Source organism: Colletes gigas, unplaced genomic scaffold (genome assembly GCF_013123115.1).
Source record: "Colletes gigas isolate AHSC1104 unplaced genomic scaffold, ASM1312311v1 Colletes_gigas_Sc00062, whole genome shotgun sequence".
NCBI classification, from domain to species: Eukaryota; Metazoa; Arthropoda; class Insecta; order Hymenoptera; family Colletidae; genus Colletes; species Colletes gigas.
In genome coordinates this window covers 129,379-152,528 of record NW_025106691.1, presented here as the reverse complement: position 1 = coordinate 152,528, position 23,150 = coordinate 129,379, and the positions used below count along the sequence as shown (strand labels likewise).

The 23,150-nt window shown below is 38.5% G+C and overlaps 2 protein-coding genes across 4 annotated transcripts in view; one reads left to right on the top strand and one right to left on the bottom strand.

Annotated features, from left to right (window-relative positions):
• The window catches only part of LOC122403581 (zinc transporter 1), a 376,987-nt gene that overhangs the window by 303,973 nt on the left and 49,864 nt on the right, over positions 1 to 23,150 (bottom strand). The window lies entirely within an intron of this gene.
• LOC122403575 lies at positions 182 to 22,684 on the top strand. The gene is made up of 5 exons (XM_043407173.1): positions 182 to 511; positions 622 to 1,110; positions 1,252 to 1,429; positions 1,509 to 2,074; positions 22,607 to 22,684. The coding sequence occupies exons 1-5, from the start codon at positions 182 to 184 to the stop codon at positions 22,682 to 22,684; spliced, it is 1,641 nt and encodes a 546-aa protein (XP_043263108.1).

The window sequence follows — 23,150 nt, the reverse complement described above, 5'->3', positions numbered from 1 at the left end:
GAGAAAGGGTGGAAAGGTAGAGGAAAAGGGTGAGGACAGGGTGATAGGGGAGACGGGGAGGGAGGCAGAAGCACGAACGCGGAGAAGCAGGGGTGAGAAAGGAGTCTGAGTGGAGGAAGCAGACTGGAGTTAGCGGAGATGTGGAAGAGGAGAAGAGAGAAGGAGGGGGAGCGGGGCGTTCATGAAGAGTAGGAAGGTGTTGAGGTCGCCAGTGAGGAATGGGGCGGGGGAGGACGGAGCGCTGGAGAGTTTGATCAGAGAATTGAGGGAGGAAATGAGGAAGGACTTAGGGGAGGTGAGGAAGCAGGTTAGGGAAGCACAGGAGGAGTTGGGAAAGGTCAGAGGGAAGATGGAGGAATGGGAGGAGAGGTGGAGAAGGGAGAGGGAGGAGATAGAGGATAGAATGGCAAGGTTGGAGGAAAAGATGGGGGAGGCGGTACTGAAGGAGGAATGGATAAGGAAAGTAGAGGGGAGACTAAAGGTGATGGAGGCGGGGGGTGGGATGGAGAATGTAGGGAGAAGAAGAGGGAGTTGAGAAGAGAGCTACGGAGGTGGTGGGCGGCGAGGGAGTAGGGAGGACTACAAGAAAAGGAGGGGGGAGTATAAGGAGCTTTGCGATAGGAAGAAGGAGGAGGAGTGGGAGACCTGGTAAGGGAGGTGGCAGAGGCAAAAACGGAAAATAGGGTGTGGGAAATAGTGAATAGGGGTAGGAAGAAAAGGAAAGGGGTGGACGAAAGTATAAAGAAGGAGGAATGGAAGGAACATTTTATGGGGCTGCTGGGAGGTGTGGAAAATAGGGTAAGGATAGGGGGAGAGGAGGGCAGGAGAAGGGGGGAGGAAGAGGGTATAAGTAAAGAGGAAGTGAAGAGGGTGGTGAGAAGGTTGAAGGAAGGGAAGGCAATGGGATGGGACGAGATCCCGAATGAGGCATGGAAGTACGGGGGAGAGAGGGGTTTAGAGTTGGCGTGGGAGGTCTGTAGGAGAGTGTGGGACGGGGAGGGGTGGCCGCAGGGGTGGAAGGAAGGGATTATCGTGCCGCTGGCGAAGAAAGGGGGCGGGAAGAGGGAGCAGGAATACAGGGGGGTGACGCTAATGCCGACCTTATATAAGGTATATGCGGCGGTCCTGTTGGGGAGGTTGGAGCGGGAGGTGGAGGGGGGGGGGATGATCCCGGAGAATCAGGCGGTGTTCAGGAGAGGGAGGAGTACGGTGGACCATATATATGTGCTGAATTTTTTGATTGGCGGGCAGGTCGTGAAGAGGGGGGGGAAGTTGGTGGCGCTGTTCGTTGATCTGCGGGCGGCGTTTGACACGGTGGACAGGAGGACTCTGCGGGAGGCGATGGAGTGGAGAGGGGCGAGGGAGGGGTTGAGGGAGAGGGTAAGGGAAATTTATATGGTGACGAAGAGCAGGGTGAAGGTGGGGGGAGGTAGGGGAGGGTTTTTGGACGGCGAAGGGGTTGAGGCAAAGGTGCCCCCTGAGTCCGACGCTCTTCAATCTGTTGATAGCGGATGTGGAAGAGGAGATGAGGAAAGGAAGATGGGGAGGGGTGGAGGTAGGGGGGAGGAGAGTATGTACGTTGGCGTATGCTGACGACCTGGTAATGGTGGCGAAGGACGAGGAAGAGATGGGGAGTATGATTAGGCGGTTCGAAGGGTATCTGGAAGGAAAGAGGTTGGAGGTGAATGTGGAGAAAACGAAGGTTGTAAGGTTTAGGAAGGGTGGAGGAAGGGAAAGAAAGGTGGAGTGGAGGTGGAAGGGGAAAAGGATAGAGGAGGTGAAGGAGTTTAAGTACCTGGGGTACGTGTTCAAGAGGAACGGGGGACAGGAAGCGCAGGTTAGGGATAGGGTGAGAAAGGCGGGGGTGGTAATGAGACAGGCATGGGGAATCGGGAAAAGGAAGTTTGAGAGGGACTGGGGAAAGAGAATGTGGCTGTTCGACGCGTTGGTCTGGACGGTGGCGGGATATGGGGCAGAGATTTGGGGGTGGAGAGAGAGGGAAGAAATGGAGAGGATGCAGGAGAGGTTTTTAAGGTGGTCATTGGGGGTGGACTGGAGGACGCCAGGGTATATGGTAAGGGAGGAGACGAAGAGGAAAAAGTTGAGGACGTGGGCGGGAGGAAGGGCAGGGAGATACGAGGAGAAACTGAGTAGGGGAGAGGGAGGGGAGTTGGCTAGGTGGTGCCTGGAAGAGATAAGGGAAAGGGAAAGGGAAGGGGGAGAGGAATTGTCGGCATGGGAGGGAGACAGGTTGGGGTGTAGAGGGTTGGGAGGGGTGAGGGAAGGAGGGGAAGGGGCAAGGGGCGAGGGGGCTGGGAGGGATGGGAGGAGGAAGATGGTAGGAGGCAGGAAGAGGAGAGATGGGGAAAAATTGTGCAGTCGAGGTACAATAGATGGTACAGGAGTTACCGAGGTACCTGGGGACAGGGTGGGGAGAGGGGAGGTATGGGAGACTTGCTAGGTATAGGATGGGGAACGAAATGAGGGGGGGGGAGATACTGGGGGGATGAGGAAGAGAGGAAGTGCAGGGTATGTGGAGGGGAGGAGGAGACGTGGGAGCACGTCTTGGAGAGATGTACAGGGGATGAGGCAGAGGGGAAGGGGATCGGGGAAAAGATAAGTGAGATTTTAGACGAGGGAGGGGGAGGGGAGGGGTGGATAAAGAGGCTGGAGGGTAGGAGGAGAGAGAAAGAGGTGGAAAGGGGGGAAGGGGGCGTGAAGGAGGGAGGTAAAAGGAAGGAGGGAGTGAAAGAAGCAATGGAGTGTAAGGGTGGAAATGGAAGTCGAAGGCGGGGAGAGCGAGCGGAAGTAGAGGAGTAGGGGAGAATTGAGGAGGGAGAGAGAGAGAGAGCGAGTAGCGTAAGAGTAGGCTAGTAGGCTAAGTAGGCTAAGTAGGCTAAGAGCGTGCGGCGTGCGGAATGAGAGAGAGGGGGAAAAGCGTGCGGAGTGGTAGTGTAAGAGTAGGATAAGTTAGGTTAAGGGGGTAGGCACGGGTAATGCAGCGCGTTGTAAACCGACACAATTTGGCCCGAAATAGGGGGTTTCGAAATAAGAGATTTTGCCCTTATATGAGCAGCTTTTGGGTCGAATGAGGTCTCATTCGAAAGAGGAAGGTCCAATGCAGTGCGCTCTGGTCAGAATCGAACGAGATTGTGTTCATATTTATTAATATCAACGTCGAAAGTCGAGAAAAAAATGAATGAAATACAGCCACAGAATCGAGGTCTTTTTAGGTTACTAAAAGAGTTGTACGATTCCAATACTGACCAGAGCGCGCTGCATTGGACCTTCCTCTTTCGTATGAGACGTCATCCGACCCAAAAGCTGCTCATATAAGGACAAAATCTCTTATTTCGGAATTGCATTCCCACAAGCGAGTTCCGCCATTAGATGGGTAATAGCAGAGCAAGTCACGTGACAAATTTAGTTCAGGCAGTCGCTACGAGATGGCGCCTAATCAAGAGGGCTGTGAAGGTGAAACCATACCAAAGTGAAGCGTTAGCTTCGATACATAGGCCCCCGCGAGAAAGCCAGATGCTGACAACCTAATCCATACTTCGATTCTGCGGCTGTATTTCGTTCATTTTTTCCTCGACTTTCGACGTTTATATTAATAAATGTGAACAGAATCACGTCCGATTTTGACCAGAGCGCACTGCATTGGACCTTCCTCTTTCGAATGAGACTTCATCCGACCGAAAAGCTGCTCATATAAGGACAAAATTTCTTGTTTCGAAAACCCATATTTCGGGCCGAATTGTGTCGGTATACCGCGCGCTGCATTGCTCGTGCCTACCTCCTTCGGTGTCTTTCAATCGTCGATTCATTTTTGCTCATTTATTATTAACAATAAATCCAACATAGAGTCTCCCACGAAGCGGGATCTATGCAGGTGATTCAGTATTGGAATCGTACAACTCTTTTAGTACCCTAACCCATACCTCGATTCTGCGGCTGTATTTCGTTCATTTTTTCCTCGACTTTCGACGTTTATATTAATAAATGTGAACAGAATCTCGTTCGATTTTGACCAGAGCGCACTGCATTGGACCTTCCTCTTTCGAATGAGACCTCATCCGACCCAAAAGCTGCTCATATAAGGGCAAAATCTCTTATTTCGACATAATTGAGTACATCGAAATCGACAGTAATGACGGCGAACTTCCTTAGCGTCTAACGTAGTGAAATAAAGAACGCTAGTGTGAGCCTTTCCTTCTTGCTCTTGTAAAAGAGAAACAACTGAAACACGACCTCGCGATAAGCGGCATACGATTCCAAGCCTCGACTGCCCCAGCATTTTTACTTTCCGACCTATGTAAGGTACATAAGGAAATTTATGAAGTATCATAATGTAAAAAAAATGTCGAAATTTTTTTTAGCGGAAATACACGTTTTAGGACCCCCTGATCATATTGTGACTATTAAAAAAAAAGACTTTTTTTTTGTTCCTATTACATATAAACGGCTGAATGAATTTCAATGAAACTTTACATTTCAGTTTTATGTTCTCGTTTCAAGGTCTGATTAGATTTTGAGCGTGATCAGCCCCCGGATAATGATGATTATACGACTTTTAGTTTTATAATTATTTCGATACATATACATTATTTGTAACAAATTTTGGGATTATTTAGACAAGGGGGAGGTCTCACCGATTTTGATGATTTTTGAATATGTTGTAAAAATCAACATTTTGAACAACTTTTTCCTATACATATAACCACCGCTTGGCCTTATTTTTCGAGATTTTTCTTCAAAAAGATTGCTGCTACTGCAATGAATTTTGTCTATATGTACATGTCCGTGACTCTGTATGCGTCAGTCCACGATCGCCGATTTTTTCTCTTGTTTGTGACAAGAAATAATGCACAATGTGTGAAGCTAAATCTAGTTCTGTATTGCTGTCAATGGTTCGAATATTCCGAAGTATGGAACTCGCCAAATACATTATGTAGGCTATTTAGCTGAATTCTTCTTCCATCGACAATATGATTTTAATGATCGAATAATGAAATGTTTCCCACTTCTGATAATATCAATAGAGAAAATTGAAATAGAAAATGAATACGTGGCCGACCGCCTTACGGCGGCCGGTATAAGAAAATCTAACCCAGACCTAATCCATTATATTAGTTACTAGGTAGAATAATTAGGTTTATAAGGGTTAGATGTTTTTATGCCGGCTGCCGTTAGGCACACCCATTGTCGGCCGCCTCGATGCATCTATAGAAACAATGAACAATCGGCGATTGAACGCTTACACACACGCTGCCACAGCATGTACTTACGTATAGATAGAATTCATTGTATGTAGTAGCAGCGATCTTTTTGAAGAGAAATCTCTGAAACTAAGGCTGAGCGGCGGTTATATGTATAGGAAAAAGTTGTTCAAAATGTTGATTTCTATAACATATTCAAAAATCACCGAAATCGGTGTTACCGTCCGTAATCTAAATAATTACCCACATTTAATATTTAATAATCGTCAAGCACAAATTACTACAGAAAGTTATCGATTCCATATGGATCTCGGAATCGATCAAGTTTTGAATCGGCCAATAGTTTTGCGAGTTTGGAGTCTGACAATACTTTCCAGGTTTTCAAATGTTTCCAATCCGGCTAGAGCGCGCACGCGTTACCTCTCTACTTGAGCGAATATTCAAAGTATGTATTGCAGCCTTTCGCTACATTATTGTCTACAATTTCATACCCTACATTATTCACGAAAATAAATGTTACTTTATTTTGTACAGTAAAATTTTCAAATGAATGCATAGTAATCAAGTTTTTTTGGAAACATTATTGTGGAAGATTTTAGAGTGGGGTTGCATGTTGATTAAAATAAAATATTGCCGCGAAAGTCTTCTTCATTTATATACACGCTTCGTGGGAGAGTATGTGTTGGATTTACTGTAAATAATAAATGAGCAAAAATGAATCGACGATTGAAAGACACCGAAGGAGGTAGGCACGAGCAATGCAGCGTGCGGTATACCGACACAATTCGGCCCGAAATATGGGTTCTCGAAACAAGAAATTTTGTCCTTATATGAGCAGCTTTTCGGTCGAATGAGGTCTCATTCGAAAGAGGAAGGTCCAATGCAGTGCGCTCTGGTCAAAATCGAACGAGATTCTGTTCACATTTATTAATATAAACGTCGAAAGTCGAGGAAAAAAGTCGTGGACTGACGCATACAGAGTCACGGACATGTACATATAGACAAAATTCATTGCAGTAGCAGCAATCTTTTTGAAAAAAAATCTCGAAAAATAAGGCCAGCGGTGGTTATATGTATAGGAAAAAGTTGTTCAAAATGTTGATTTTTACAACATATTCAAAAATCATCAAAATCGGTGAGACCTCCCCCTTTTCTAAATAATTGCCAAAATTTGTTACAAATAATGTATATGTATCGAAATAATTATAAAACTAAAAGTCGTATAATCATCATTATCCGGGGGCTGATCACGCTCAAAATCTAATCAGACCTTGAAACGAGAACATAAAACTGAAATGTAAAGTTTCATTGAAATTCATTCAGCCGTTTATATGTAATAGGAACAAAAAAAAAAGTCTTTTTTTTTAATAGTCACAATATGATCAGGGGGTCCTAAAACGTGTATTTCCGCTAAAAAAAAATTTCGACATTTTTTTTACATTATGATACTTCATAAATTTCCTTATTGTACCTTACATAGGTCGGAAAGTAAAAATGCTGGGGCAGTCGAGGCTTGGAATCGTATGCCGCTTATCGCGAGGTCGTATTTCAGTTGTTTCTCTTTTACAAGAGCAAGAAGGAAAGGCTCACACTAGCGTTCTTTATTTCACTACGTTAGACGCTAAGGAAGTTCGCCGTCATTACTGTCGATTTCGATGTACTCAATTATGTCGAAATAAGAGATTTTGCCCTTATATGAGCAGCTTTTGGGTCGGATGAGGTCTCATTCGAAAGAGGAAGGTCCAATGCAGTGCGCTCTGGTCAAAATCGAACGAGATTCTGTTCACATTTATTAATATAAACGTCGAAAGTCGAGGAAAAAATGAACGAAATACAGCCGTAGAATCGAGGGCTGGGTTAGTAGTATATGTATACCTGCTATCCCCACCACTCTGTTAGACGCTAAGGAAGTTCGCCGTTACTATTGTCGATTGGTCACACTGTTCGGAATGGTATATGGCAATAGCAAGCAGCTGCCTCTGATTTCTTTAGGCGGCAGCGTATCTGATGGTATTACCATTTCTGTGCAGAGAATATCTGCTGTAATACCGACCTGCCGAATCGGCGAGGTCACGTGCCGTGCCTACCCCCTTAAGGAAGGTCTGTAGGTGTAAGATAAGGAGTAAGTGTAACCCTAAGGGGAAGCATTAAAAGGAATACATACATAGTAAAATTATTAATCAATGTAGAATAAAACGATTAAAAGAAGGGGACCGTGTAGTAAATAAATTAAAAGAGTGGTCTGATAAGAAACTGAATACTAGGGATGAACGATGGATTGTTAGAAAAATTAAGGATTATCCGAGGATTAATTAATCCAAAATTAGCGCCGGAAGTTGAAAAATATTTAAATAAGAAAGTAAGTGATTCAACCATTAGAAGAGTATTAAGAAAACAGAAGTATCATGGTAGAGTTGCTCGAAAGAAGGCGTTCATAAGTTTGCAAAATAGGAAGAAGACACGCGAGTTTGCTAAGAAGAATACATATAACGCCAGAACAACGGCACCAAGTACAGCTTCTTAAAAAACAAGGTCTAACGTATCAAAATATTTCTCAACAATTAGGCATTATGTAAACCAAAATCCCGTAAAACGCTGTTGATATTCATAATAATATGCAATGCCGTTTATGTGAATTTAATCTAATGGGTAGAGTGGCACGGCACAAACCATTGATATCTCAAAAGAATCGACGTGTGAGACTTCAATTTGCGAGAGACCACCTCAATTGGACAAAGGAACAATGGCACAGACGAGATATATGAATAGACCTTTCACCTTATGGACTTTCGCGGCCGAATCTGACTGCCATACCGACCTGAAAATTCGGAACTGATTTTAACGGCCTCTTCTCATGGATGGCGGTCAGTTGAGAAACTAGGCACTGAATTAGTATTGATGGGCAGTGAGCTGAGTGTGTGCGTAAATACATGTGAGTTGATTATGGGAGGGATTGAAAAAGACAGTGCAGTATTATCAGACGGCAGACCCGTGCCCAAAGGGAGCTGCCCCACCACTTACACACACTAATGCCAACCTCCTTGTATATGAGTTCTGGCGTTTCGTATCTCTTCGAGGATTCGAGAAAGGCGGCGAATGTCAGTCTATCCTTCTTGCTCTTAACACAGCCGAAATTCGATCTCGCATAATCTCGAGCCGAGATTCTCGACTGCCCAGGCATTTTTGACTTTCCGACCTATGTAGGCGTATACAATGTATAAGCAAAATATCATAATGAAACAAAAATTTTTTTTACGGAAATACACGTTTTAGGACCCCTTGATCATATTTTAACTATTAAAAAAAAGACATTTTTTTACTATGCTTATGAACGTGCGTTCATATATTTATACTATTAATACTATTGGGTCTAAACAACCGAATAAATTTCACTGTAATTTAAAATTTTTAAATCTGAAAATATTTGAGAATACTGTCCTATTTGTCCTCTTTGTTTAGCAATTTAAAAAAACGCTGACTCATTAAAATCAATCATATGAAAATGAATGGAAGTTGACACCGCCCCTACTGAAAATAAAGGACTGGAAAATTTTTGTTCTTCCTGTTGTATGTCAGGCAGGATATCAGTGGAAGGGGCCTGTGTGTGTCTGTGTGTGCGTGAGTGAGTGTCGCGAAGAGCGGCGCGATTTCGACGCGCGCAGCCAAGAGTCGAGTTGATGTACGAGGCCCGTGCGAAAAGGATCTGTGAATCGAGCCACTGTGTAATATTATAAGAAAAAACAAATTCATTGGTCTATCCTATAAAACGCATTCTTTTTCTTTTGTTCTATCCTGTATGCTACATTCCAATGAAGGAAACTCTTTTACTTAATCTTTTTCGAAGGCGAAGGCAAAAAAGTCGATTTCGCCACGGCAGCAATGGTTGGACGCGGCGCGTGGACATTCCCCCGAAATAGGGGATCGGATTTTGTTTTCCAGAAACGCTAGCGACAATGTATTTTCCAAGAGAGTCGAATGTAAGGACCACTGAAGGACGCTCAGTCTACGATACATTTATGACAGAGTTTTGGGGTGCATGTGGCCTAAAGAGCGAATGAGACTATGTTGTATGTATATACCCAAAGGTGTCGATAGCGTATGCGTAATTACTGTAACGACATCTGTGATTATTAATTTGTACCTGGCATAACTTCCAGAATGTTCTATGCCGGGATGTATATAAACCACCATGTGCCGTGTGCCGTCCTTCAGAAAGTAATATATACAGTTAAAGACAACAACGACGTAGTTAAAACCTTTTACGCTTCCTAAAATTATAACAGACTAAACAGGCCTGGCAACGGGTGACGCGATAGCGGACGACCGCGTTGGGTCTCCAGGTAGCGCGTGTCGAGGCATTGATTGTTTATGAATAGAGAGAGAGTAGTTAAAAGAGGCAGACAACATGACGTCGTACTGGTGGAAAAAATAAAGACTTTGTCCTGAAGGATCTGGCCACGGAGTGGGGAAGGCGTGGGACCTTCCGGTAAGAGCACTGTAAGGAACGGCACAAGACTTACCCCAGAACCGTCAAAGGCAAAATTTCTAACATACAGGCATGTCTATAAATTTCAAATCCATTAATCAATATGAATTTGTGATGTTATGTCAGCCAATTTCGAAAATATGGTTTCGAGAAAAACTCATTTAAAATTTCTGGTATGATTATTAACCGTTGGTTACTCTTCCCTCTAAATGGCTATAACTTTGTTATTTTTACGAATTTTAATGAGTCTACGTTTATTATAATTGCTAAATGAAGAGGACGAGTTCCGAGTCAAAGATCAGTTGCGGGGTTTTAAAAAAGGACAGATTAGCAGTTTTGTTCTCATTAATGTTTGCAGCGTGTTTGCGAGTGATGTGTCCGATATACATATACATATGTATATAATCAATTCATTTTCCTTCAATAATTCTCCATTGCAAAAATTCTACAGTATTCTTACATTTTTTTATATTTTAAAATTTTCCTATGTTATTAGAGAGTAGATATACGACAAAAGTTATACAACTTATAGTTCCTAGCATGTATAACATGTATATGTGTATAACGCATGGTCGCTTCGTATGGAAAGTCAATGAATCTTCAAAAAGCGCCAGGGTCCGATTTCGAGAAATGTAAGGTCTGTCAGTCACGATGGCTTTTGTCGTTTACTGACGATTCGAACGGGTGGCGATGCCAGCAGGCTTGCTTTCGAGAAATGTAAGCGACGTCAGCGATGCAAGAGCGAGAAGGAAAGCGAGTATCAGCCTGTTCTTCTCGGCTCTTCCGAAACTCAACGAGCTCACGTACACGCAATTGGGCATAGTGTGCGAAAGTGAGGACTGAGAAGTTTCCGGGGCCCCGATGCACAGTCTGATTAAACTGATTTCGAGTCGCAAATACGTTTCTGCCGAGTTATTTTTTTAATAAATGATGTATTACAATTTAAAATAAAAAATAGAGAATTTGCGGTGTACGTATCAATGAAATACATCCTTAGGAATTTTAATAATCTTGAAATTTTTAAATACTCTTAATCGATTGATTTCTCCAATGAAATTAATCGATTAATGTCCAATGATGGACCCTACAGCTTTAATTCCGTTAAAAAATAATAAAATTTATGTAATTTTATTTTCTGTTTCACTTCCTCTTGTGTTAATTTCTGAATCTGTTGATAACGTTGCAAGTGACACGAAAATGGTAATGGGGTCCCGGGACCCCAGAAACTCCGGCCGAAAAATTACATTACGTGAAAGGTCTATTCATATATCTCGTCTGTGACAATGGTCCAAAGCTGTATTTACCGACGGAAGTAAACTCAATCGTCTGGAATCTGATGGTAAAATTTATGTAAGACGTCGTATCGGCGAGGAATTTAATACAAAGTGTATGAAACTAATTGTTGAAGAAGGTGGTGGATCCATACTTGTGTAGCGAAAGGCTGCAACGAACAATTTGAATATTCGCGCAATTAGAGACTAAGTAACGCGTGCGCGCGCGCGAGAGAAGGAGAGAAAGAGAGAGCGTGTGTGCGAGGTATGTATAAATAATCCGCGAGCGAGCGGGCTCTGGCTTCTTCCTGTTTCTCCTCGCTTCAGCAGCCGATTTGTATCATTAAAGTATTTTTGTTAAAACGTGCTCACAAAAGCATTTTGTTAAAACGCCCTCACACTTGTTTGGGGTTATATGACCATTAATGGCACAGATCCTGTCTGTCATATCAAAAGGACGATGGATCGTTTTGTTTATTTAAACATTGTTAAGAACATTTTATTGCCATTTGCTGACCATTTTAATACAATTAAAATTGTATCTTGTCAATCTCCTGACAATTTATGGTCAGCAAATGGGAATAAAATATTCTTAACAATGTTTAAATAAACAAAACGATCCATCGTTCCTTTCAAAACATTAATTTTTTTAAATAGCCGGCACAAAGTCAGAATTTAAATCCAATTGAGATGCTTTGGATCGACGTTGATAGGGAAATAAAACATAAAAAGCCAAAAAATATTAACGAATTATACAAACTAATAGAAGCTTAATGGAATTTGATTCTCATTGATTGATGCGTTCGTTTAATATAATCTATGCAAAGACGTTCTGCAGCAATGATTAAAGCAAATGGCAAAACAACAAAATACTAGGATTAATATGAGTTAACGTAATATTTAATTTAATCTAATTTGACCGTTAAAAACAATGTTATGACATTGATAAAATATTGTTCGTATGTATATGTCTGTAAGACGAAACGCAAGAAAGACTCTAATTATTGTTATTTTGTTTAAAATTCCAGTTAAGTAATAGTTACCTCGCATTTTTTAAATACATATGTATGCCATTACGAAAATCCAGTACTAATTAATTTATATCTTTCCTATGTTTTATTACTAACAACAGAATCTATCCTTAACAAGTGTTCGTAAATATATGTCCGAAACGTTTGGTGGTTTGAGCGTTGAACTAATCATCTATCGCCCCCCTCCCCCCCAAACTACCAAGTGGGGTTGACTCATGCAGTCTAAGAGCACCCAGCTCAATTTCATTGCCTTATATGGTAATGTCCACCACTGAACGGGTGCATTTTTGAGTATATAAGAAGCCAAATTTCCATACTTGACGAGCTTAGTACATATAATTCTAGAGACAACGTTACACTGTCGCTCCAGGCAAAATTGAGTTGCACTCTCTCTCGAGCAACATTACTGCTCATCTTAGTGATTCTTAAGTAAATGTTTAAAACATAATCAAAGAAATATTGGATTAATGCAAAATTAACGACTCACAGTGGGAAAAAATCGGTGCGTCACCGGCCAAAAATCTATAACTTTTGAATGGATGAAGATAAAGTAATAATTTTTTTTGCTTTAATGAACTTGATGTGTCTTTCATTAGTTAGATAGCATTACATTACTTATATTAAGTAATACTTAATTACATTAACTAATACGATAACATTACAAACATTATTTCTATTTAATATTCAAAAATATTTCTTCTGGACACTCTTCTTGAATATCCTTCCCCTTTTGTTGCAGCCTTAAAGATGATATTAAAGTATCCGATGAAAGTAACATAATACGGAAGAGATCTTGATTAACTCTTTGTCTTGATATTTTGAAATATTTTTTGGTTAAATAATTTAACTCTGAGTGTTATAGGATAGAATGATCCAAGTATAGACAGGAACATTTATTTTTAACTACAAGCATTCGTCTACAATATCTGCGAGTTACATACATTGTTTGAAACAAACGAATCACCACGTTTCACCGTTCGACTGTTAATGTAGTATTATTCTATCATATGTCCCTGACGAATGTGCAAAGAATAATATCCGTCTCTAACCGTTTACGCATAATATAAAAGTTTAAACGGTGTGATTTTACTGCGGTGTCGATGGTGAATTATTCTGAAATAAGTTTAATTGAGTTCAGTGTGGTGTTCGCATAAGTATTACGTAACCCGCGGTTGTCACACCTATTTTTTCAAACATTGTTGTCACACTATGTCGATTCGATCCAAGCCAATTTTCAATCAGTTGTTGTTTAAAAACTATCTGTTAAATTAAGTCGCAAAAATTTTGAGATCAAGTTTGAACATTGTAGAATAGTATTATCATGTTTAAAAAAAATTTTAAAGAAAAAGTTTCTGAAAATTTTTTTGCTTAAAAAAATCACTGGGGAAGCGTCTCTGCCTGTAGAGGATACACAAAATTACTACTACATGACACCAGTAGTACCATTTTCAATGATGCCTTAAAGATATTATACCTTAGAGTCAAATTTTTGTTCATTTTGACCCAGTGTGACAACCGAGGGTTAATGTAAGTAACGTAATATTATTTAACTAATGAAGGACACACCAACTTCATTAAAGCAAAAAGAATTCTTACTTTATCTTCATTTTTTCCCCCCACTGTGCGACGATAGCTTTTGAGTTTTTATTTACTGTTGAAAGTTGACGTTTGCTTTATTTATTATCATGAAAATATACAGTTTGTTTGATAAGAGCATGGACTCGATATTTCCGGAACTTGATATCTAATGAGAGGAACATTGTGTTAGTTTAAACATTTGCAGTTTCCTTCGATACGTGTTCACTTGAGTCCTTCAGTTTCAATCGTGTCATATACAGTCGATATACAATCCTTTTCGAATATGAGTGCCGTATACGCTAAACGATTTGGAGAGGTCTTATTGTGCTGTCATCCAAAAGGGCCAAAAATGAGTGTTAGAAGCGCAACAAAATATATGCACAAATCTCACGAATTTGTTAATAACTGGGTACAACGATATAAAAATGATAAGAATGTCGATAACCTCCCTGATCAAGGACCAAAGAGGGCAACTACAGAAAAGCAAGACAAAGCGATCGTTTGTCTTTTTTCCAAGAATCGGTCCCTTTCTTTGTGTAAGCGGCAAATTTGTCTAAAACAAAAGGCATAAATACTGGTATTTTGATTATCGCTTACAAGTAAATCATATTGCATAGTGAAACACAATTGTCGAACCGTTGCTTTCAAAAAAGCCCGTCGAAAAACGACTATTGTGGGCACACGAGAATCTTGACGTGTCGTGTTTAGCGATGAATTATTCTGAAAATGTTTTAATGTTTTTCTGTAATGAAATATAAACTTCGAGGAGAACGTTGTTTGACAGTCAAATCATTAAGTAGAAAAATTCGCAAGATATGGAGACCTTTCTCTACATCATATTAAACGTTGAGAAGAGATAATCGGTAATGGGTTAGACTGGACCCATTATTAAATAAATGCGTATTAAGTTTTCAAGTATATTTGCGATTTGTACACGATTTTTTACGAAGAAAATTATTTTTTTTGTCTTATCGCGTTCACGCTCTTATTAAACAGACTGTGCGTTTGTGTTTAGTCCATAAAGATGCGTGTCGAAAATCGTATTCATGATCGCCATATAATGCTCTACCGCTACGAGAAAGGAAAACAACACAGTCCTTTTGCGATCTCAACAAGCTTTTCGGCGAAGGAACACTCAGTCAAAAAGAAGTTGAGAGATGATTTAATAAATTTAAATCAGTTGGAACAAATCTTAAGGAGGTCGTCTGTAAAACACGTTTTTTTTTTGTATACTTTTATAAAGAAAATATGCAACTTCTTGTATCAGCAATTTTCATATACGAGGGTGTTCGGTCACCTCTGGGAAAAATTTTAATGGGAGATTCTGGAGGCTTTGTTAAAAAGTTATTAACGTTTAAAGTTCCGCCCGTACTAAATTTTTTTCTCGAAAATGCGCAGGATTTCGGGGGTATGTCTATTCGCCAAAAATAATTGTAATTATCCCGTGTAACTAAAAATAATTTTTTTAGAATAATTTGAAATTTTTTAATTTAATGTTTTAATAACTTTTTAACGAAGCATCAATTGAAAAATTGATATTCTTGATTTCCGTCTTATTTTGGCCTCTAGAATTTCCCATTAAAATTTTTCCCAGGGGTGGCCAAACACCCTGTATGTTATTTTTCTTAACCCAGACCTAAACCATTGGTCGAGCCACTGCCCTCGACCGAATCCAGGATCTCGCTCGCCGCTCGTAACAAGCCAAAGAAAATATATTTAATGTTAAAAAATAGTGTAAGTTTTCTGAGACAATAATGAGACCGTTATCAACATTAATTTTTATTTTGTTATCCCTTATTTGATAATAAAAAATATTTTTCATGAAAATTTTTGTGATTGATTCAATTTCGCTACTTACTGTATATCGGTGTTTTAAACATAAATTGCGTAATGGTATTATCAATTTTCCATTAATTTTACTATCTTCAGATAATACCGTATCAATACCAATACTTACAAAAACCAACACATATAAAAACAGCAACTAATAGTAAATTCGATCGTTCACGTACCCGATGAATTACACTGTTCAACACGAATTTTGTTTTTCCGTACCCACTAGGTGATTCTTGTAGAGCTCTGTTTCCTAAACACGAATGTGAAAATGGAATTGCTGTATCACCCTCAGTTTTCGAAAAACACGAGTTTTTGTGAAAACGTTCAATTTTGGGTAAAAACGAGGTACATACGCGAAAATTAAAAACATCAGACAGTTCCACTTAATCTTAAAAGATAGAGGAGAGATTCCTGAATATGCTAACATCGATAGTTATAATATTTTGTGCTTTTGAACGGTTGTAAATGATTGCCAAAGTTTGAAAAAGTGTCGAAGTACGTACTTTATACACAACACTTATTGTATATTTACGGAAAGTTCTTTACCTGACACGAAATCTATACACAGGATCTAATTCTGCAGACATTTCTGAACAAGAAACTGTCCAACAGAAGTGTAGAAGCCGTTCTCGATTGTCACAGGTCAAGAAAATGTGTGTTGGCAACGCGTACACGACGTTTGACCGCCACGCGGTCATCGCTTGCCTATCTCGGCGCGGCAGTGCCGTAGCTACCTACAAGCGAAACTGGTATAATGATGCAATAGGATATGCATTCTGTATACAGGGTGTTCGGCCATCCCTGGGAAAAATTTTAATGGGGTGTTCTAGAGGCCAAAATACAACGAAAATTAAGAATATTAATTTGTTGATGGAGGCTTTGTTAAAAAGTTATTAACAATTAAATTCAAAAATTTCAAATCGTTCTGGAAAAATTATTTTAGGTTGCGGGGTCAATTATAATCATTTTTGGTGAATAGACATACCCTCGAAATCCTACCCACTTTCTAGAAAAAAATTCGAGAAGGTGTGAAATTTTTCGACGTAAAATAATAATTTCAAATCGTTCTGGAAAAATTATTTTCGATTGCGGGGGTCAATTAAAATCATTTTTGGCGAATAGACATACCCCCGAAATCCTGTGCATTTTTTTGAGAAAAAAATTCAGTACAGGCGGAACTTTAAACGTTAATAACTTTTTAACTAAGCCTCCATCATCAAATTGGTGTTCTTGATTTTCGTTTTATTTTGGCCTCTAGAATCTCCCATTAAAATTTTTCCCAGAGGTGGCCGAACACCCTGTATAGTATGTTTGATTTTTTTTGTATCTTTTATTGCTTAATATATTTGTATACTCTAGGATACTAATCACTGAATAAAATTTTCAAAATCCATGCAAACTTATCAATGGAATCACTCGAACATGTACGCTTTTCTAAGAAAGATCTGGAGTAAATCCTTGCTATTCACACTTCGCTCTTAGGAATATTATTCCTATTCTGTGAGGCAACCCAACAATAAAATGTTGTTTATTTTTTTACGGCTTTATATTTAAAAAACCATTCATATACATACAATGAACATCGAAATTGTTTAGAAATGGAAATAATCGAGAAATATTTTGTACAAATCCACAAACAGATTAAAAAATAAAAAATGATAAACATATACAGGAATTGGGAGCCCAAGATATTATCGGTGTCGCATCCATTATGCATAGCTACGGCACTGCCGAGCCAAGGTAGGCTAGCGATGGCCGCGTGGCGGTAAAACGCCGTCCACGTGTTGCCAATACACATTTTCTCGACCTGTGACAATTGAGAACGGCTTCTACACTTCTGTTGGACAGTTTCTTCTTCAGAAATGTGTGCAGAATCAGATCCTGTGTATAAATTTCGTGTCAGGTAAAGAACTTTCCGTAAATATGCAAAAGTATTGTGTGTAAAGTACGTACTTCGACACTTTTTCAAACTTTGGCGATCATTTACAACCGTTCAAAAGCACAAAATATTATAACTTTTAAGATTAAGTGGAACTGTCTGATGTTTTTAATTTTCGCGTAATACCTCGTTTTTACCCAAAATTAAACGTTTTCACAAAAACTCGTGTTTTTCGAAAACTGAGGATGATACATCAATTCCGTTTCCAGATTTGTGTTTAGGGTACGAAGCTCTATAAGAATTACCTAGTGGATATTGAAAAACAGAAAACAAAATTTAATTTCTAGAACAGTGTTATCAACGTAGGTTGTCTCGATAACAAAGACTTGCATGATACAATTTCATCGTACAATTACGTTTCATTTTCTTATCTGGAATGATCATACTGCCGCTTGTGCCACCAGTTATCGGGCACGCTGTATAATAATAAGTAATCATTTAAATCAACTATGCAATATAAATGTTAGACGAATTAGAATTAATATTTAAACACGTTAACGTATGTTTAATACAAAATAATTCAAATATTCATTCAACCAATAATCTGTTTTAAACTTAAAACATCGTGTGAATATAAACAGAATATTCTTACAGCTACTCACACGACCAATTACATGTTAATTACTATATTAATCGGAAATAATTCTCAAAACACAATAATACACATGTAATAAGAAATAATAATATTCATTGTATCGATAATCTATTATAGTTTAAATAACGCGCTTCTATTAACAGAGTATTGCTCATATTTCAAACACTTGTGTTTTGGTGACATGTAACGGAATTCATTTTAAAAAATTTGACGATGCCACTTATCGCATAAAAAAGTAATGTGACAAGTGCATCGACAAATTATTTTAATATACAGCGTGTTCGGCCACTCCTGGGAAAAATTTTAATGGGGTATTCTAGAGGCCAAAATAAGACGAAAATCAAGAATACCAATTTGTTAATGGAGGCTTTGTTAAAAAGTTATTAACGTTTAAAGTGTTACATATCATTCATGCATGGGGCTGAAACGTTTGGTGACTTGGGCGTTGGCTCGAGCATCTAGCGAGCAACCCTTTGAACGGGGTTGACTCATGCCGTATGCGCACACCCGGCCCAATTTTCATTGCCTTTTATGGTAATGCCCCGCCTTAGTACTGAGCATTTTCAACTATATAAGGGCCGCGGTTTCTTACTCGGGGAGCTCAGTTTTACCTAAACTCTTGGCACGACGTTACTGTGACACTCAGGGCAAGATCGGGCTATAATCCCCTTCAAGCAACTATCTACGACTATCTACCTTAGCGGTTTATCAGTGAGTGTCCATTAATCGAGTAGAGCTCCCGCGAACGCGCCGCGTTAAAAGCCGATAACGAATCTTTCGCCTTCGAGGCAATTTAGCAATTGTACAACTTCTTGTAAACCCATAGCTGTACTTGGGCATCGTCAAAAATATATATTCAAGTTATTGTTCCTTACGTGTGTTATTCACTCAAGGCAACCCTGAACCATATTAACCGTAAGGCTAGGGGTATCTCACGAACCCGGTACACCTATACCGCTCGAGGTGTACCATCACGACAGAGAGCAAGATCCTAAAACATCCTAAAAACCTACGTGGCTCCCAGGGTATAAAGCCCCTGGTTCGTCCACTCCTACTAGCGGCTCCCAGGGTATAGAGCCCCTGGTTCGTCCGTGAAACCATTCATTTTCCCTATAAATCTAACCCCGTGGCTCCCAGGGTATAGAGCCCCTGGTTCGTCCACGTAACCTCCACCTACGGCTCCCAGGGTATAGAGCCCCTGGTTCGTCCGGACCTCCTTTCTTTTCCTAACCATACCCAAAACCACCGGTCGAGTACTGCCCCTCGACCGAATCCAGGATCTCGCGCTCCCGCTCGTAACAAAAGTTACGCCCGTACTGAATTTTGTTCTCGAAAATGCGCAGGATTTCGGAAGTATATGTATTCAACAAAAAAGATTGTAATTGACCCCCGCAACCAAAAATAATTTTTCCAGAACGATTTGAAATTTTTGAATTTAATTGTTAATAACTTTTTAACGAAGCCTCCATCAACAAATTGGTATTTTTTATTTTCGTTGTATTTTGGCCTCTAGAATACCCCATTAAAATTTTTCCCAGGGATGGCCGAACACCCTGTACAGACGGCTTATCCAGTCAACATGAGTAGAATGTAAACAAAGATCGAGTTTCTATCGAATCGAACACCACAATTTATTGATAAATATTTATTTACTGTATAATCTTATATTAGTAATTCGGATCTTACGACAAACACAATTATATTGTGGAACAATGCATGTAAACAAACTCGTGAGTTTTTAATTTATTATCAAAAACACTGGAATACTGTCTGAGTTAAATACGAAATTTGTATACGAACCGTAGTCTTTAGTTGTTTCTGTTTCATCGTAAGCACTAGAAACATTGTCAACAACTTAAAGAGGTTGGATATTTAAACTAATTCGTCTTCAACAAGAACGCTACCGGAGGAACTTTCAAGCGTAGAAAAAATAACAAAAACAGGAACATACCATAATGCAGTTTTCCCTATTCGAGAGATTAGATTATAACAAAATTAATAGATGTATACATGTACAACGACCGAAATAATGATAGATTTACTATTCATATTTATACGTAGTCCTTTTTTTCGTATCGCAACGGTATGTTCCAACATCCCTTGTAACAAATACTTCAGTTTAAACAGCGTTCATTTTGAATTCAAATTGATGACTGTAAATAAAAAATATAGAGGGTTTGGAGCGATATAATTTTAGCTTCAAGGTGAATTTACTTCTTTTAAATATTTTTCAAATATTTATGATTTCTGGGTTAATTTGAAGTTAAACTTGCGCTATAAATGCTTCCGTACCATAATGGAGCGTAGAAAATCGTTAAACGAAACGATACAGAAAAGAGAAATGTTACATATAGTGGGATGAGTGTGTGTGTTACTGTCGTGACGAATGTACTGGAGTGTTGCACCATTCGGCGTGTTACAGTTATACAATTGAGCGTACACCTATGTTGGTAATGAAAATTGATAAAATAAATACTAACACACACACTGACTAAGAAAACAATATATATTTTATTTATATACTTTAACAAATAACTCGTAAAAGATATTTAAATAAAATGAAGTATTTGTTTATTTATTTTAAGTATGCTGTAAAATATACTTATTTTAGTGACACAAAATTGCCCTGTACGTATAGCGACTTTCAAATTACACAGGTCTACATTGGTTGAATGTAGTATTATTAAAGAGAAACCCTTGCAGAATGTCATTCAAATTACGGTTGCTAAGATATTAAAAACAAACGACTGTTTCTTATCTGTCAAGCGTTCATTATTAGCAAAATGGTTAACAAAAGAGAAGAAACAGATAATTACAATGCGTAAACTTATCAAAAAGTTGTATTGTGAACGAAAATCTTTTCGTGAAGTGGGAAAAATAGTAGGGAGAACTCATACCTGCATAAACTTATGTCTTAACCCCTAAAATTAACGAAATTATGGCTGTTTAAAGGACACGATAATCAACATCATTGTTATAGGCATATAAAACTTTAAAAACGTTTTTCTCGAAACTGTTTTCCAAAATGGTGCCCACAAAATGGCAAAAACTACTCGACCAATTGGCTTAAAATTTTAGATACACATTCAGTATATACATGTATGACTATAACATGTACCAAAATCAATTAAAAAGTTTTATTTCTTATATTTTTTTAGATCCCAGAAGTTAAAGAAAAACATGAAAAAATCGTTAATCTAACTTTAAAGTGTTGCCATTCTTTAAATTATGGACTTTTCTCTTTTATTTCTCTACTGGTTATAGCCAAACTAATTAAGAATCTTTCACGTTTTTTCATTTCAAACAAATAGAATGACTGAAATCATGGACACCGTGCATACAAAATTGAGACAGATTGTTAATATTGTAAACAAACTATTTTGCACTTTAAAACGTACTACATATAGTACTAAACATAACTTATAAAAATTATAATTATAAAAACGTTAAAAAATGCATTAAGAAAAGAATGGTGTAAAATTATGTCCAATATCACATCCAAGTTGGTTAATTAAATGCCAAAGAGGTGTAGTGGCATTACACAAGCAAATGAAAATCTTATTATTGAATTTTCTCGAATTTTTTCGAAAATTATTTAAATATCTATGTTATTTTTTTTATGAAATTTATTCTAGACGTTTAAAAAATATGTGTAAATTGTTTGTATTAAAATAGTTTATCAATAAACCGAGTTATACAAAGTTTCATTTTAAATTACTCACTGTACGAATACTTCGTACACTCACTATATGTACAATAACAGTAAATCCAACTAAAAGAATCAATAGATTAGTATTCAGGAAACTATTATCAGATTATTAAAAGAAATCAGCGATTATGGAGAACAGAATATCAGCTTTCAAAACAACTGGCATCTATCCACACAGTTCGGAAATGAATAACAAACCAAAAACAGAACAAACCGTATTTTACGTGACTATAAAAAGTACACAGAAATATAGAGAACCAAGACCTATTTTACCGTTGAATGAGTTCTGAAAAAAAATTATCGAGAAAAAAGCATGTTTCTATTATAGTTTTGAGTAAAAAAGGCTATTCCATAAGACAAATAGCAAAAAGAATAATGATTTCAAACACGATATACGAGATCTGTTAAAAAAGTAACCAAAATTTATTTTTCCCATTTTTTTGTGCTGATATATGGACTATTGGTCCTTGTCACCTTCTAAGTATTCTCCTCCGCGACTGATACTTATCCCCGAGGTGTTTCCACTTCCGGAAGCACTCCTCGTAAGCAATTCATGGAATGCCTTTCAGAGTCTTTGCCGAATTCGTTTTAATTTCCTCAATTGTGTCAAAACGTTTTCTTTGATTTTCTAGGACTTGTACATTAGGAATTATTACCTCAAAGTCAAACAGGTAATTGTCATTATTACTTGACGTTTTGAGACTTTTAAGAGAAAGAGAGAGAGAGAGTGCGAAAGAAAAGACCCGAACTTTGACGAGAAAATATATGGCTGCTCCACCATGGTAATGCACCTTCTCATTCCGCTTTGTTAATCTGGGAACTTTGTGTAAAAAATGACATGACTGCTCTTCCCCAACCTCCCTATTGTTCCCCAAGTGAAAATCAGTGTTGAATGAGAGACGTTTTGACACATTTGAGGAAATTAAAACGAATTCGGCACAGACTCTGAAAGGCATCCCAGAAACTGCTCACGGAAGTGGAAACTGGGTTCGCTACATCAAAGGTGACAAGGACCAATAGTTCATATGAGCCCATAATTATGAAAGTGTTGTAAGTCAAATTTAAAAAAATGAGTTTATCAGTTATTTCACAACACATTATTTTAAACTAAATTAATTCAATGTAATTTTTTATAATATTGTCAAAAATTAACCATTTATAGTGGTTGTAATTTCAACATTATATGGAATTCATTTAGTGTTAATTATGAAAATGGTCTAAGTCAAAAATTTAAAGAAATTATATGTATAATCATAACCCTAAAATGGCACGTGGCCCTCTTTGACGCGTTTTTGAACTACACAATAAGCCGACAAATGACAATCAAACAATAACAGAAACGACAATATTTTCCGGTCTACCTAACAATATATGGTATTCATTTAGTTCTATTTTGAAAGTGCATTAATTCAGTTGGGCTCTTCCGAACTAATTACACTGTTCTACAAATTCAATTTTTTTTTCGGTTTTTCAATACCCACTAGGT